Genomic DNA, 18,709 nt, shown 5'->3' with positions numbered 1-18,709 from the left:
AAAAAAGGTAAAGCTGCTCTGAAATATTACATGTGACAAATAAAAGGAGTCTGACTCATTGAGATGAACAGCATGCAGTAAATGAGTTTGCTGAGATGGGCTTTTATAACACACTTCATGGCTGTCAGACGCAGTCAGGTCTTATCAGAGGAAACGTCTGGCTACATTAAAGCAAATTGTCAGTGCGCCAGACTACACTGGCCAGCTTTGATCAGCAGTAAACTGGACACGGTGTGAGAGAGGTCAGCAGGCATCAGACCAGGAGATGAATGCTTCACCTAATGTCCACTGTGATGGATTTACCAAACACAGCTTCACCTTAAGTATGTTCTACTTTCCCAAGGAGTTTTTATTATTAGGCCTGGACCTTTTCCCTGCTGAATCACAAGTGTAATCACATTTCTGGTGTGTTCATACCTCAAAATGAATGAAGAGACATTCCTTTTTTCAGCATTAATCGCTCATTGTAAAAGCTCAGTTATTTTTACTGCCGCATTTGTACACTTTCCCTAAACTTGACTACTAGGTGTGAGGCAAAGAGGATATCCAGGGAACCAACCCGTGCTTGTCGAGGCTAAATGTCGAGCCTGAATAAAGTCAGGGTCGTGTCCTCGTTGCAAAGTTGCTAAAAGCTTTTATCAAGCTTAAAGCACGACCGCAGGTTCAGTGGACCTCATCAGAGCCTACATGGGTAAAACAGCGGTACACTGACTCTGGAGGGTCAAAGCACACAGAGAAACTCATTTCACAAATCCACTTTTTCGAAGTCGTCATCTCCGTTGCAGCGCAGGAGGAGGGAAAGGAAGCTGCTCAAAAGGTGTTCTAGGAAACTGCGCTGCTTTGTGGTGCACTGATATCATAACGAAAGTTGTTTTAAGTGTAGTATCGGTTGGAGAAGATGACTTCATGCTCTCGGGGCTCTCACAGCTGGAGGAAATGTTCATAATTTATATGGAACTATAGTGAATAAATCATTCATGACTTTCTGTGAAGGTGTAATTGCTCTAGAACAGATGATGGTCAACTTTGAAATTCAATTTATGTTGGACTCTTAGGGCTATTGGAGGGGCGGGATATCCGGGCTTATAATGATAGCCAAAAATCTGCAGCTTTTCTGTGCTTTTGCTTCCTACCTTGAAGGTCCAAAGCTCTAAAGCTCAGCTGAAGGCAGAGTATTTAACTGTATTTTGGACAGCTGCTTGAACCACAAAAGAGGCCAGCGAAAGAGAACAAATTATACTACACAGGGGTAGTCTGGCACATTTCAGTTTACGGTTTGATATTCTTTAACTGGTGTAAAGTCAAGCTGACCACAAAACATAATTACAAACCTAAAAACCACATTTCAAGTCAACATGGGTGACTGCTTGATACTAAGTCTTGAGCATCACCTTCATCCTCTGCTAAAAAAAATGCCTTACATGTTGTTGCTTGATTTGGAGGTTTAAGTCTCCCTGCACTGTGTACAAAAACTGATGTTAGAAGGCTGTTTTCATATTCATGCTGAAGGGGCAGTAGAAGTAGTTAAAATTTGAAATGCAGCATTTGCATCTTCGTAGATTTGGGAGATAAAAAAAAAGTGATTTTAAGAATTAACAAATTGGCGATTAGAATTTATTGTAGATAAAAAACACATTCATGAGATATTTTCTGTCTGAAACACGGAGCAGAAACAAATGTCAGTGAATATGAGAGAGGGAAAGGAGGCCTATAGGAGGAAGCTGGAGCAGCGACTGCAGCAGAACAACACCAGATAGATCTAAAGAGGCTTGAAGACCATCAGTGGTTCTAGGCTTGTAGTCAAACAGCAGACGGGAACATCGACAGAGCCAACAAGCTGGACCATTTCGTCTGTAAATTTAACACAGAGCATCCCATTGATCAAACTGATCAGCAGCAACAAAGACACCTCCAACTTACTGACCACCTCTGCTGAACAGGTAAGGAGGGCACGACCCAAACTCTCAGCTTACGTCTGGAGGAGGTCTCTGTGCTGTGGGAGAGATCCAGCCTGGTCTCTGTACTGAAGAAGGCCTGTCACAATGCCATCAAGGAAGGGTTATGAAAGGCTAGTCCTGGATATCGTTTGGCAACTAATCAAGTCTTCATTCGACCCCCTACAGCAGTTGATGATACCATCAAAACCTATTCCACTGTGCCCATACCCATCTGGACAGGCCAGATGGCACTGTTGGAATTAATGGTCTTTGACTTCTCCAGCACCTTTAACACTATTCCCCTCCCCTGTTGAGGAGGAAGATGACTGTCATGCAGGCTGATGCTCCTCTGGTATCCTGGATCATGGACTACTCTACCAGATGTGCACCTTCAGAAGTGTATGACAGGAACTATAATGAACAGGGTATTTTCCAGTCGCTTTTCCTCTCTCTCATACTTTGGACTTTAGATGCAACACAGACCTGCTACCTAAAGAATTTTTAAGCTTTAGGAGGTGTAAGACTCATACTACTCCTCTCTCCTTTACCCCAAAAGTCAGAGACTCTCTACAGAACCACTCAGAATCTGCTCTTTTTCCTGCTGAGCTTCTGTCTCTTTAGTGGTTGTAGCACCACACTGTGTATGTTTTATTAGTTTGTGGTGTCACTGCTATTTTCTACTCTGTTATTTGATTTTAGGGCTGAAGACTGAGGGTGCATGACACCGAAAGACTCAACGACTTTTTCCAGAAGGCCAGCTCAGTCCTGTTGCTGAACAATTTGCACGCAGATGCAGAGAAGCAACGAGGATGTTGTCAAAACTCCTCTCCATCATAGAAAATGTTACCCAGCCTCTACAGAGTTCTGGTTAGCCAGTAAAGCATGTTCAGCAAGAGACTAAGAATGACTAAATGCTCCACTGAACTTTAGGAGGTCCTTCCTGTGGCCATGCAGTTACATAATTCCTCCTCTTTCTGCTGAAGTTGTATAATTTTATAGCTTCCACAATCTTGAGCAACTGTTACAAAGCAATGTTCCTGTGGGGAACAATGAAGTGTTTTTGATTATAATTATTACATGTGACATTTATACTGAGCTTCCAGATCTCACATACCAAGTGCAGCTCTCACGAAAAAGACTCACTTTCAGGCAAACACCTCCAATTTCCCACCGTTTGAAAAGCTAACACATTCACATTCGGTGACACAAGTCTAATCGAACCGTCCACCTGCTGCCTCAACTCTCCAGCACTGTCTCTCAAATGACAGCAGCTGAGCTATTAGACAAAGCAAAAATACAAGCTAAAGTAATGAGGTGCTTAACAACACTTGTAATAAGGGTGTTTAGAAACCTGCACTTAAAGAAGAGCATTTGGAAGCAGCATTTAATGCACTGAGCCAATCACAGTTATTATTCTTTTTCATGATATTTTGCTTGAAACAATGCTTGAATGTAAACCTGAGACAACATAAGTGAGTATTGTGCCAAATAATTAATGATACAAATGATGACAACAACTTGGGGCACGAGTTCCATCAGGTTTACTTCAACGACTTATTGTTTTTTACACTTTTTTATTGTCAGGAAGGCATTTAATGTTCACATCGTCCTTCAGAAAAAGCAGTTTGCTCTATTAACCTTAATAAATCTGCCTCCAAAATAGAAAAAGTGCACGTGATAAAAAACTTGACAGCTTCAGACATCAACCTTTCAGCCTGAGAGATATTGTTGCAATGACTTTCATTCCCATTCCTACTGAAAAATGTCTCTGACAAAAATGCATCCATGCAAAGGAAATAACAGAGTAAAATTGACCTTGAAGCACCAGAGGTATAAATCCTTAGAGAGTTTACGCACTCTCATTCATGTTGAAATGTCTAAAAAAGAAAAAAAAAAGGGATGGTGTGTGAGTAGCTCTTCTGAGCAACAAAAGTGGAGGTCGGCTGCCAGCAGCACCTGGCCAAAAACTCTTCACCTCTCAGGCTGCTGCAGGATGCGCACGCTGACCAGTAGCACAACTTGGACTCTCACCAAGAGCAATGATTCGGAAGTATTTACAGGTGACACCGAGACAAGAGGAGAGGGTGAGAGTGGATCACGCTGATATTCTGCGGAGCGCCCGGACAGCAAACAATCAAAATAAGTGATGCTCTTTATACAGGTGAAAAGGAGGCCTGTGCTCATTGCAGTAACTCCTCCTCTGGTTTTCATCAGTCTGAATGGTCTCTGACTTCACTGTAAGAGCACAAGTCCACACAAAAACTTGAGAACAGTACCTGCAGAAAGCCATCGATGATTGTATGCAAATATTTTTCAAATACGTGAAACATTTTTTAACATGTGAACAGTGAAAAAAGCTCATTACAACTTCCTAAAGCCCTGAAAGATATTCAATACACAATGATATGATGACAACAAATGACATTTTTCTTCCTAAGAGGACAAAGATATGCTAGTGGCTCACTGAGGCACAGTGATGCTTTGACCTAAACTGCAACGTTAAAATGTTAACATGACCACAATTAGATATGTAGCCACTGAGGCATGTCTACTCTGAATTACCACGTTTACTGTTGTAGTTTTGTCAATCAGTGAGGTTATATTTATTAATTAGCATAAAACAAAGAGTACAACGAAAGCTGATGTCATTAGAATGTTCATGTAGTGGGTCAATATATAATTGCAAGACTTTTTGTAACATAGCTGACATTTTTGCTGTTTTCAAGCCTAAAATCAACATGGACGCCGATAACTAAACACCACATGGCATTTTTAGAGAATGATTTTTCTAAATATTATATATTCAATTGAGTAAAATTGAAACGGAAGTTATTTATAAAGATATTGTTGTACACCTGTTGACATGTGATAGATTCACACTTGACTCACACACTACTTTATATTAAATAACTCAGAAAGTCTTGGAGTCTTCCAGTCTGTTCTTCAGGAGGAAATGACATCATGTGGAGCAGGTCATGTGATTTGGAACTAACACATTCCTTGAGAGATGTTTTTGTAATGGGTAACTTAGTTGAAAGTAATTTCTCAGACACTGATACAATTTGTTATTTTCCATATAAAATTTAATATATTGCCAAAAAATAAATATCTGTCATGATTATCTCAACTTAATAAAAAGAACACAAACGTTATTTGAATCAGCTCATTTTATTATTGTTTAGATAATTAGAAGGTGGTTGTTATTAAATTTGGACGGTTATTTAGTGGACATTTTAGTGATATCCAGTCATTTTTTATTAATAAGTGATTGTTTCTATAATAAATAATTATGGAATTTGTAAAGACACGATCATAATGAATGTAAAAAAACATCAAGATATATCCCATGGACTTCAAAAGTCCCTCAATTATATATTGACTTTAGCCCTTCAAGCTGACCTTTAAGTTCTTATTGCAAATCATGGAGTACATTTATTCAAGTACTTGAAAATCACTGCTTATTCCACTCCACTAGATTTCAGCAGGAAGTACTGTATTTTCTACTGCACCACATGTATCTGTCAGCTTTAGTTACCTTAGAAAGGAAGATTTTCAAAATGGATGATATAAAAAGCTTTTAAAACACAACCCATTGCTAAATATTAAATCAATCATTTTGGCTTTTGATGTTTTTATAAGATGTCAAAGATTTGCTAACAGCTCAAACGAATACTGATTTTTTTGCTCTTTTAAATTTCTGACATGGTTTCATTTCCGTAAATCCTGAAATGATCCAATATCTCATTGAAAATTAAAAGATTAGAGGAAAAAGTCCAAAAGCTGAGAACAGATTAGTGGATCAGATGTGTTTTCTTTCTTTCCTCTCCCATTAATCATGTGAGGAGATCTCAGATTGATCTACTGTCCCTGTATATAAAACTGTATATGAAGTACTCTAAGAATATGCTGCTGACAAACTGATGCCTCAGTATTTGTCAGTGTCAGGGGGATCAACCAGGGCTTTTACTTTAATACTTCATCTACAATTTGCTGGTAATACTAATGTACTTTAATTAAGTAGGATTTTTTATGCAGAACTTTTACAGGTAATGGTATTTATATATTGCATTACATCAAGTGAAGATTCTGAATACTTCTTCCACAACTCATAGTAGGTGTTTACATTTAATTGGCCCATGAATACAAAATAGTAAATAAAAAAAAACTTTATTGTGAATGCAGTCGAGCCAAATCTCAGAGTAAACTAAGGCTGTTTACCAAACTTGCAGCAAGTGTACTTGATTGTTCAGACAGCCTCTGAGCAAACGCCTACCTGTCTGTCCAGACTTTGGAAGATGTTTTTTGTCCATTACAGTAGCTTACACTGGAACACTGACAACTGTCTTACCACTAAGATGCTTTTGAGAAAACCATCCCATTGCAGCTTTAGCAATTTGTCATGCCTCTATAGTGCTAAGGCGGGATAAGAGTGGGGAGGGTTTTTTATTTTTTATTCTGTAAAATGAGCGAAAATTCTGAGACCAAAAGTAAAAAGTCCCGCGCTGTGTTTCTGCACTTGTCTCGGCTGATCAAGGGAACGCTGAGTTTGGCTCAGTGCAACCGCTGGCAGCCCGAGTTGCATCAGTGCAGCTCTGGTTTCAGTCAAAAGATGCTTTCAGTAAATGTTAACACCATATGCTCGTGCAGATCAAAGCCACCTCATTGGTTACAGCAGGAACACTGTGTCCCTTTTAAACATGACAGCTAACATTTGGTTTGTACGCTTGAGAGCCAGTGTGCTATAAGAGTATGCAGAACTCATCTTTTAACACAACAGATGGATCAACATTCACTTTATCACGTTTTGTAACAGCTCTGTTGACTTGAGTGGTAATGATGAGTGACGTTTTTATGAATGAAAATCTTTGGGACAGACTGGAAGAATGATTTACTGCAAACACAGCACACAAGATGAGAGTGAGGATATTTAAAGACATGCAGTAGTAAGTCAACAGATCAGTCAATGAAGTGCGCCAGGAGGCGGATTGTACCCAAACAATGTTGTGATGAAGCCTCATTCTTATTCTCTCAGCAGCGGGCTGATGGGCTGAGGCAGACAACAGCCTCTGATCTGAGTGACCTCCCAGAGAGGCCTGATAAGCGAGTGGTGCAGAGAGCAGCTTTAAAGCTGCTTCCATGATGAAAACGTAAGATATCCACTTTAGTTAAAAGTTAAAAGTGGTGACTCGCTGGATTAGAAGTTAAAAGGAGATGCGCAGAGATGCTACTGCTACCGACGCCAGAGGCTGCATAGCCGACTCATAGCTGTAATGCAATAAGGATGAGGATGGAGCAGACCGAAGCACCATGACCCTGGAAACGAGGTCGCTCTACGAGAGAACAACAGTCAGGCTGATGGTTTACGATGAAAAAACTAAGAAATGGAGAGGTATTGTGCTTAAATGATCAGTCTAAAGAAAACCATCTGCTGGTTCATCTTTCTACAGCATGGATATTTGCTACTTTTTGTCTATTTTGGACTATTTTTACTTGCATGTAATTTGTTTTTGGACTGTTGGTTAAACAAAGAAACAAATAATATGAAGATGTCCATTTGGGTTCATGTTGATAATTTCATATACTTTGCAGACTTAATACTGAAATTCTAAAAACTAATCAATAATGAAAATTTTGTTTAGATGTAGCCTGAAAAAGCAGTATTTTCAAAACTGTGCCTTCTTTCTTTGCTGATATATTTAGCTACATTTAAAAGTAAAATTATGAAAACGTGCTCCCAGTTTCACAAATGGTAAAATTAATTTGACTTCTAGATTTTGTGCCACTGGAAGCAGAGAATCACATGCATTGCTCCACTTTCGACTGCTGGTCACACCATATAAATTACTTTTTGACTCTGGTAGCTTTGGCAGGCTTCTGTCTCTGTTCATTATATTGTATGAACAAAACATTATGTCACATAACTGATGACAAATCTGGGCAGATTAATTCCTAATTACCACCTTTGGACTCCGGATGGGAGACTTCACAGCAGCAACACTGAAGCTGGATGTGTGTGAGAGTGAAGGAACAGGGGAATGTGGACAGCTGAGGGTCTTTCCAGTGTTATTATCCCTCCCTCCATTCTGACTGTCACTTTCCATCAGGAAAACGTTCCACCTCTCCCTCTGTTCCTCTTCTCTCCTCACCTCTGCATGCTCCTCCCTCACTCCCTCCCTGCAGCGTCGCTCGCTTTCCTGCCGACATCCAAGTGGAATCCAGCCAGCTGGTTGGTGCTAAAATGGACCCCTGAGTGCAGTGACACATCAGCACTGGATCGGCTAAGCACCATTTTGATTTTCACTCACTTCAAGAGCCTCTTTTGGCTAATGACGCTAATTACAACATGCTTTAAGGGAAAAACTACTTTGGCCATTATGTCATATTTGTTCACCTTCATCTTTTTGTTTTGTCCACATCACTGGGGATGTGGTTGGATGTCACTACAGAGCTTTATGTACCTGTGGTCCTTGGTGGGATCCACAAATTCTATCACACAACAATCTCATGGTGTCTAAGCCAAAATAAGCCTGGTTTGAACCTCTGCATGTGTGGGCATCCTCCTATAATCCAAACACTTGCATGGTAAAAGTCATAATGGATAACTGAAATCATTATAATCACACCTTCTCCTTCCAGAAGCATCATTTTGTGTCTGCTTTGGGTCCATTAGCCCATTCAACAAGAGGCCCGAAATCTCAGAGTGGTTTTTGATTAATGTTTTTCTCTAAATGTTCGCTTGACAAAGGAAATAGAGTCTGGTTTTTATTCAGCTTTATGCAGGCCAATCTCTAAGGTCAGATCATATTTTTCAGTTTCAGGCGTAGAAAAGGTCATTCAGGCATTCATCACCTGTAGACTCAATTAGTGTAGAACACTTCTCTCCAGAAGGCTTCAGTTAATCCAAAATGCTGCTTCTCTACATCACTCCAGTTCTTGCTGGACTTCACTAATTACCAGTCAGTTTAAGGAATGATTTTAAGTTTGTATTGCTGATTTGATGAGATTCATTGCTGTTTGAGGTCCTCTGGCAGGAACCTTCTGTTTCTGAATCTCTGCTTGTGATCAGAGGTAATCAATCACCGTTCTTGTACCGAAGCTATAGAATCCTCTTTTTGTCTTCTTTAAAGACACCACTGAAAACCTTCTTTTATCGCAAAGGTTTCTCTCAGTTGGTTTTATTGTAGTTATTTATTTCTTACTGTTGTACATTTTACTTTATACTCATAATTTATATATTTTATTATGTTGGTCCATTTGTTTTTGTTGTCCTTTACATTATGCTTTATTTAATTTGGTTCTTTTATGTATTTGGTGTTTTGCTCGCTTGGTTTCATCCCCTGTATTTTAATGTCTGCTTTGTGCAGCATCTTGAAACTTTATTTCAGAAATGTGCTATATAAATAAAGTTATTATCGTGGGCACAACTTTATACGACTACATACAGTGGTGGAAAAAAGTTTTCAGACTCCCCATGCATTTGTGAAATATTTCAAGAATCACTCAGGTCTTCAAGTGCAATTTCTTTTAGTACAGTCACAGTCAAAATACTAAACAAATCCTAAAAAAATCCATTAAAAACTTAAAATTGATTGGTTCCATAAAAATACAGAATACATTTTTAGTATTGGGTCATTTTGGTACCAATGATCCACTAATGAAGGTCATGTTTTTTTTTTTTATTAAAAGACACAATTTTTGTTGCCATGCTTTGTGTCTATGTAAAGCCAGCTCATTTGAAAGTTCTTCAGAAATAAAATGGCCAAAACAAGGAACCTACTGCAGGAAACACGCCTGAGGATACAGATTCTCAGCCAGGAAGGTACAGCTGCTGCCAGATAGTCAGGAAGTGCAGATGCAGTCCTTCAGCAGTTGGATACACTCTGCAGAAATACAGACGAACCAACAGCTTGGAAGACAAACTAAGATCTGGACATCCAAGGGTTTCTTCAGCAAGAAATGACCACATCCTGATCCACACGTGCAGGGAAAACTGCTGAATGACATCACAGGAGTTTCAGCAGCAGTGGTCAAACCAAACTGGTGTCCAGTGTTCCACCTGCACTGTACATGACTGACTTTTAGATCATGGCTTAAGGTCCTACAAGGCTGTCATGAAGCCCCTGATCAATGAGAGACAGAGGTCAGCACAGCGTCATTGGTCCTACGAACACAAGAACTGGACATCCAGCAACTGGAAGAAGATTCTGTGGTCAGATGAGTCCAGTTTTCAGCTTTATCTTACTCCTGCTAATGTGAGGGTACGCAGAAGGCCAGGCAAAGCATTATCTCCAACATCTACAGTACCTACTGTCAAGCATGGTGGAGGCAGTATCACAGTTTAGGGATGCATGAGTGCTGCTGGTGTCGGTCATCTCACTGACTGTGATCCCCCACTGAACTCTGCCAAGTATTGTTCCATTCTCCAAACCAGCATGCTCCCTTCTGCACATGCATTGTTCCGTCGAGGTCAAAACTGGATGTTTCAACAAGATAATACCCCTTGAACACATCCAGGACCAGTAGAACGTGGCTGCAGGAGCAGAGCATCCAGGTCTTAGAGTGACCAGCTCAATCCCTGGTCATGAGCCCCATTGAAAATCTATGGTGGATTATTAAAAGGTCTGTTTCAACGCATAAACCAAAGAATTTAGAAGAATTAAAAGCAGTGATTCAAGAAAAATTGCACAATATTACCCCCCAACAGTGTGAAAGGCTCGTGGCGAACATGTCAGTCAGGATTAGAGCTCTACAAAATGCTAATGGCAGGACTACTAAATATTAATTTGATGGTTAATTTATTTTTTGTTCCGTTTTGAACACATTCTCTATTATTTGTTGACTTTGATCCCAACAATTTTCTTTATGCTGTTTTTTGAAAGTTTAATTTGAACATTTCAACATAAAGAGAAAACAACAACAAAAGACAATGAATAAGTTGCTCAAAAAGGAGTGGGAAGAAGATGAAGCTTATCTAATCCCTTCTCCTTACACAATGATTGTAAATCTATTCTGCTTCTTCAAAATACTACAATTTCTAAACAATAATAATAACAACAACAACAACAACAATAATAATAATAATAATAATAGTAATAATAATAATAATAATGACCATAATAATGTTGAGAACTGACATATTGAAACGGTCAAGAATTCAGTTTTGTTAGTTTTTCTTATAAACAATAAACAAAAAAATATCATTTGTATTCATTTGTGTCTGTCTAATGCAGCCACACCTTTTTAAACGCAAAACAGATTTTTCCCACAAATATTTCATGATAATATTTGTGTAAAATTTTAAGCGTGTTCCGAAAGCTTTTTTCCACCACTGTATATATATGTACAGATATAACACAGTATGTCAGCTAACATCACAGTGCTGCTGATGTTTGCTCCATTACACACATTCAAAAATACATTCATACATACTACACTCACACCTGACTACCTGGCTTTGTCTTATTTCTATTTCTACTTGTTAAGCCCGTTTCTTGACTTGTTGGGCTCCTCTCTTTGCTCACTGTGCTTTCTTCTGACGCAAGTGGGATTTCACAGTCAGAGCTGATGCATACAGCACCTGACCTTTAGCACGTACATAGCAGAAATCCTTTTTACAGCTTCCTCCCACAGACCACCAAAACAGTTCCCACACGCACTTACTACACACTAAACTACATTAAAGGAAAAAAAAAAGCAAATCTGCCGCCCTCTTCGACGATCTGCAGCAGTACATATGCTCGACGAGTTTACAGGTAGCTTTGAAATCATCACCAAGGCTACTGTTGGTTGGCAGCTCAACATAGAAGATGAGATCTTTGTCTTCTGCTGTTTTTCACTGTAATTAGTCAGAGAGGGCACTTAGCTGAGGGAAACAGACCAGAGCAGAGGAGGTTCTCACGCCTCTGGAATCAAAACAAACAAAGGCCCAATCCTGCAAAACAGCAGCCAACAGCTGCTGATAGGGGTTATCTCTGCAGTCACACACGGGCCATCTCACAACAGTGAGCACAAAGGCCCTGTAATGGTCCTTTACAACTCCACAAACACATGCGGCGCAGATGCAGAAGGTAACGGCACGCTACATTCTGTTTGTCTGATGTCAAAGCTAAATTTCAATTGTCTTCACAGCATGTGAGGAAAAATGAAAAAAAATAGCGATAATGCAGGATCCATCATGTCACTGAGTTTGTATTCTACTCAGCAAGCTACTCTGCAACGATTTACTGAGCTGTCAACTATCATATTTATTGAAAACTACTCTGATAATTGTTTAATCAGTTTGTGCATTTTTTTCCCTCTGAAATCTAAATCCTAAATCCTCTGTATCTAGATTTTTAAATGTGAATGTTTTTAGTTTTAGCAAGCAGCAGACATTACTACTGATGGAAACTATTGAGATAACCACGTGTGTCTGTTAGAATATAAGTGATTAGGAACTATTTTTAGTGACTGCTTATGCAGACATGGCATCCATCCAATCACCAACATTGCAGGGTTTTTCCTGGCTCAGAATGGGCCTGTAAGGCTTCACGACACACGGCAGTAAGCATGATCAATCCATGTAGCAAAAACAATGTGTCTGTGTTACCTTATCTGACAGAAATCTATAGACATCTATGCATTCTGTTGTTATTTCTGACCATTTAATGAATAAAAAAGCCTACTGTGCTTAAGTAAATGAAACTTCAATTAACAACACTGGAAAAAAAGAACAAAAATTCATAATAGAAAAATATGCAACTCTTCTCATTTTGGATCAACATTACAGTTAGGGCAGGGCCTTTTGGTATGGTTGACCTATTTATTGTGCTGTAGTCACTGTTTCCTACAAAGTAAGTTTCTCTTCCAGTAACATGTAGTGACGCTACAACAGTGCAGATGACAGCAGATAATCTCTGATTTGTGTCAGCTCTCTACCACAAAGGAAAATCTAAAATGTCTAAAGTGCCTAAAAGTGAGGCAGTCGCAGCAAGTAGCTGTGAAATCCATCAGACGCAGCAGAAGTGTTGGTATATGATGGAAATGGCAGACAAGCCCACGTGTTTTGCTTTGGGAGTGGGTGTAGTGAAAGGGGATCAGTCCACAGCAGTGTTTAGAGGTTCAAATGCCCCTCTGGGGAGGAGAATGGATCGATGTTTCTTGGCTGGGAGCCAATCCTCTCCCTGCCTTCAGCCAGATATTCATCCAAACTTTACATATACAAGCCTCTAAGCCTTCACTCAAACTGCACACACACACACACACACACACACACACACACACACACACACACACACACACACACACAGCACTGGGGCTCAGGATCTCACCACAGACTGGTGTAACTCACCAGCAGCTGTACTGGGAAGAAACCCATGCCCTGTGTTTTTCAATGCCAATTAAATACAGACGTGTTTAGGGCGCTCCCTCCATCGAGGGGCCCTGCTGCGGTGCGTGTTGTCGTCATGATGCTCTGATTAGAGGGAACCATGGAGATAAACTATAGCTGCTGCCTCATTAGCCGGAGCAACTCTGCCCGGTTGCCACCCACAGAGATCCTCCCAAACCCACAGGAGAGCAGGGTACCCTCACACCGCCTCCAGGGACGGGACGCCAACACCACAGCTGGCAAAGGGCACCGTCACACACACACACACACATTTCAGCATTTCACTCACACACAAGGACGTATATACACACACATACACGATGGATGTCAAGTACGCTCAACTCTCTTTGCAGCTCTTGCCAAAAAACAGCCTCAGAGGACGAGATCACTGGCTCTGCGACAAAATGGGGTTTCCCCACAGGGACAATCCGTAAGCCTGCAACAGAGCGAGTGGCTGTGGGCGACCTGCTGAGTTACAAATATAGCAAACATCTGATGTGAAACAGATGCATCACAATCCACATCATAACAAGCTTACTGAAGGCCTTTTGTGCAAACAGTGGTGCGACAACATCACAACAGCCTGGAAGCTAGGCCTCACGGGAGCTCGGTTCGATGACGACGGTGTGGTGGAGTTTTGCCCCTTTTTGGTGACAGGAACAGAGAGTGGAGATGATGACCAGAGAGAAGGGAGAGGAGACATCTGGGCTGCTGTCCGTCAGGTCCTGCTGTGACAGGTTTATCCCAGCCGAGGGGGAAGGCAACACACCGAACGGCACAACGAGGGGCGATTAACGTCAGGACCGTGGTAATGGCTGACAAACGGCTCAGTGGCTCATCTCACAGCCAGTCGACCCCGACACGTGCTGCTCTGCGTTATGTTCTATCACAAGGGAAAACACCAATGAGAACAGCAGAAGCCCAGGCAGGCGGCTCTTTATACTACAACCCACCCGACAGTCGTTCAGGAACACAGCTGTGTTCATATTCACCATCTCAAACATCGGAAAACTGTTTCCGAACAGAGAACACTGATATGTCATGTGTTACATACTATCTCTTATATAGAACCAATAGAAAAAGTGGTTGTTCAGTGTAGCATATATAGTCCATATGAGGGCCTTTTCATGCCTTCAGCAGCTTTCACGCCAGCTTTTGCAGCATAAAGACATGGTATTTTTACAGTCTATCCATTACTGACTGTTTTTAATGTATTTTTGTTACTGCTCATATCTATTTTTAAAGGGGACCTTCCACTGCTGCCACATTCCACAGAATTTATAGCTTCAACAGTTTTGCAACACCCATCTGCAGAAAAGTACATGCAGACTAAAAAGATAGCACATATACAGCTACTGCTTAGTGCACATGCATGTGTTTTGGCAGACTGTAACCCTTTACAATTAGACATTTATAATTACATCTTAAGAGTTTTTCCCCAAAAATAAGTGAGTTGTTGGTTTGACAGATGCTCCACAGACTCTGCTTATTTTGTTTTTTGCATAGCAGTCCAAGATAAATCCAATAAATATGCATTAATGCAAATGCAAATTAACGAAAGGTGACACAGTGTAGATGCATGCACAGTGAGGTCACCTTCTGTGGATCCCATGTGTGTATCTGGCTGCACCTCGTGATGCTGTGATGTTACATAACGCCCTCATATACAGTGAGACACCTGCCTCGGACTTAAAAGTGTGAGTAGTTGTACTCTTCATGCTTCACCTGATCAATGAGATGACGAAATATCTTCAGATGGGATCAACCTGCTCCCCAGAACATCCAACAAAGACATCAGAATAAATAGCTCATAATTGACTACAACACAGTGATGTGCAGCTGAATCGTGCAGAATAATTCAGAAAGCTGAGAATCTCCAAGGCTGGTCTAAACAGATGTCTACAACCTCCCCCATATCTTTGCTTCAAACACAGGGACAGCAGGAAGGTGAATCCACACATCGAGACAAACACAGAGAGAGTATCGAGCCCTGGTGGAGCATAACAAAAACATCTGGTCGTGTTTAAAAAGGTAGCCGTCACCAGAGAGAATTACAGCGAACCAAACAAAGGCTGTACAGGGTGGATTTCACTCTAAAGCGACATGTAGCAGCAGGAGGGGGGAGTTCAAGAGCTTTCACTGTTTGCATGTTGTGGCCGGCGACGATCGATCCTTCAATCAAGATAATGTTGGTCTCATGCTGTCTCAGAGAAGCAACATAAAACACAAAACTGAAGGCAAACTTTGTGATTCAACACTCAGCCGTTCACACACAGCAGGATATTGATTCCAACCCCATTTTTCCATATGAGGCGCATTCTTTCCATTGTGTGAAAAGTTCAATAAACTGAGATAATGCAGCAGAAACTACCATGTCCAGTTACTAAATCACAAAGCTACAATAGGAACAAACTAATAACAACACAGTGGACGAACACAGGGAGCTGAGAAGAGGGAGGAGCGGTGCTCTGAGCTGCAGCTCTCATTTGCCTGATGGATTCACAGCCCCTCCAACGTAATGACCTTTGGCAAGGTCACGGCATCCCAGCAGCTGCATAAAGGCTCTCCTAGATGAATAAATAATTGCTGCACTTTTGTCATCTTTGCGCTTCATGTTCTGTTTCCTCTCAGCTCTACCTGTGGCTCATTTGCGTGAGTCCCAAAGCAGACATGGGGGCATTCAGGACTCTCGTTTATTCCCTAGAAAGTTACAGAGTGTTTGTGTAGCAACCACACAGCGGCTGAGTGTGTCGTAACCGTGTCCAGAGAGCAAACACGACATCATCTGTTCTATAGATACAAACATAATTCATCCATTGATTCATTTGTAGTACTTCAGAGCTGAGAACTGTCCGGTGTGCAGTTTTGTGTACTTCTATCTGCGCAGGAAACTTCTACGTCACCTACCTGTGTCTTGTCGAAACTGATGCATGGACTGCAGGTCGATGATGTAAGGGGACAGCTGGGCGTCCACCTGCCCCAGAACCACGCTTCCCCGGGCATCCCCCTTCAGTACATTCTCGATATGATGGCAAACCGCCGCGCTGTAGGGCCTCCAGCGCCCGTGTTCGTTCAGCCACTCCCAGACCACCACCCTGGCCAGGTTCTGAGGCGGGTACCCCAACCCGTTTATGGGCACCAGCAACCCTGATCCCGGACGAGCCATCTCCTTGGTGGTGTCTGTGCCTTCAGCTGCTGGCTGTGTCCCGTACTAGAGCACCACTGCCACCCTGTCAGTCAACTGACGACACCCTGGAACATTTTCATCAGCGTCAAACAGGGGGAAAAAAAGCTTGAATCAGCGATTAGTATGACAGTCCTCAATTATCTCATGCTGCTGTCAAGCAAACAGCTCCACTGGAGTCATCGTCTACAGGTGCTTTCTGACTAGCTGCCACTTTGATCAGGCAAAAAGCAGCCTCCGTCCCCTTGCGTCTTGTCGCGACTGAAGTGGCAGATGCTGCTGATGGGGAGATTTGCAGCTGTAGGAGTCTCAGTCCTCCACAGCCAACCACAGCAGATCTGCAGCAGGTAGACAGGAGACTCTCTCTGAACAAAAGACAAGAAAAGCACAGAGACACCGGTAAACAAACGCTGCTGTTTGTCCCAGGAGTTATTTCTCAGCTTCAGAGGAGATGACACAACCTGTTCTGTGGTAGAGAGCCCAACAGTGGCCTGTAGCTGTGGGGGATTCTGTTTACTCAGAATGTAGAAACTAAAACTGGGTATGAGTGTGTGAGCTGCCTCAGCAGTAAAATCATCAGATGAGTGTAGAAGGAACAGAGCAGTGTGCACAAACAGACAGATCCTACTACAGTCGCAGCAGACAGAAGATCACTTACACAGAAAGATGTTCAGATGCAGTGAAAGCCTCACAAGCGGCACTGTCTCTGTTGCTTCTAATAATTCTCTACAGTATTCTGTGTTAGAGGCTCGTATTGGACGATTTTTCAGAGCACACACACACAAAAAAACAAAGCTCGGATTGATTGTGGCGATACAGACCTGTAGGCTGCAGCTGTGGTGTCACACATATGTCAGGTAGAGGCTGCATTTCACAGGATCCGGACGAAAATCAGATTTAAGAAAAAAAAAAGGTGCGAATCTCGAAACGCACCTGCCTTCTCACATCTGTGATATCTCCTGATCCTTCAGACTGAGATCCCGCTTCAAAGCCACCTCATGCAGCGACCAGTAATCCACTGTATTCACGTATATAAAGCAAAAAGAAGTCGTTTTATTCCCGTGAATGTGCCACAGACCACAGCAGCTTGTTGGACCGCTGTGCTCACAGAATGCATGCCCCAGTTGCTCGGCCGTCAGTGTGAGAGCTGCACGGAGGAAAAGCCGCTCCGCTGCAGCATCATGCGTTCACACAGTAAAACACGCAATCCTCGCCGCCTTGCAAACAAATATCCCGGCACACCTGTATGGAAAGATAGAACCATCCAAAGTGTCAAGAGTAGAAAAAAAAAAAAACAAGAGTGCAACTTCCGGTGTTCTGTTTCAAAATAAAACCCCTGTTAACCAGCATCAAAATCTTTATTTTATTACTCCGCCAAGGGACTCGGCTGAGTTATGTGACGATCTGTCTGTTTGTGAGCAACAATATTCAAAACAGACTGATGGATTTGGATGAAATTTTCAGGGAAGGTCAGAAACGACACAAGGACCACCTGATTAGATTTTGGCAGTGACGCGGCTTATAGTCTGGACCTATGGATTTGTTAAAGATTTCTGTATCATTGTGAAATAGCTGCACGGCGTCACTGTAACAAGTGAACACTACATCAGCTGCCTGCTGACAACCACATGATTACGATCCTACTACAAATCGACTGCTGTGGACCACAAATTTTTAAAAGTTTTGATCTGAGCAGCCTTGGCGAAGTACTACGCTCTCTGAGTGCTTTTTTTTTTTTTTTTTTTCGTTTGCATCCAGAGAGATGTCAAATATTCTTCTGACAGTAAAGTAGTTCCTATTAGTGCACATAAGACTGTACAGACAAGGAAACACTGTAAAGCTGTGTTCCAGGGTCAGCCACAGAGAGACGGTGGATACACTATTAACATGGAAGATAATGATCAGAAGGATAAACTATTGTAGGATTGCCATTAAGAACCATGTCTGTTTTCTTTTAAAATATCTATATTTTCAGTTTCAATATTATTTATACACAAGAAGTGCTGGAACAAACACTGGGCACTTAAATCAGAACAGCTTTGTAGTCAAACTACATGTAAGATTAAAATGAATGTAAAATCTTGAAAGGAGACATCATCCTCTGATAAACTATTGAGGAAAGAAGCTCTTAGAAGGTGCTTTATCTCACAAGTCTTTTGATCTACAATCTAAAAAAAATGATGTGTGGACTGGATGTTTGAAAATAAATACTTACCATGA

General features: G+C 41.4%; 1 protein-coding gene across 2 annotated transcripts in view; it reads right to left on the bottom strand.

Moving 5' to 3' along the window:
- Window positions 1-17,793, bottom strand: part of dtx1 (deltex 1, E3 ubiquitin ligase) — a 57,775-nt gene extending 39,982 nt beyond the window's left edge. The window contains exons 1-2 of one of the 2 annotated variants that reach the window (XM_055011511.1): window positions 17,311-17,793; window positions 16,213-16,854 (exon numbers count right to left, since the gene is read on the bottom strand). In XM_055011511.1, the coding sequence (XP_054867486.1) occupies window positions 16,213-16,471 (259 nt within the window). In that variant the 5' untranslated portion in view covers window positions 16,472-16,854; window positions 17,311-17,793. The remainder of the gene's footprint in view (window positions 1-16,212; window positions 16,855-17,310) is intronic. The other variant, XM_023295065.3, reaches the window with a different exon arrangement.
- Between the last annotated feature and the right edge of the window lie 916 nt (window positions 17,794-18,709).

This window comes from Amphiprion ocellaris, chromosome 6 (genome assembly GCF_022539595.1).
Source record: "Amphiprion ocellaris isolate individual 3 ecotype Okinawa chromosome 6, ASM2253959v1, whole genome shotgun sequence".
Taxonomy (NCBI): domain Eukaryota; kingdom Metazoa; phylum Chordata; class Actinopteri; family Pomacentridae; genus Amphiprion; species Amphiprion ocellaris.
The sequence above is the reverse complement of the archived record's forward strand: the minus strand, read 5'-3'. Positions and strand labels throughout refer to the sequence as shown.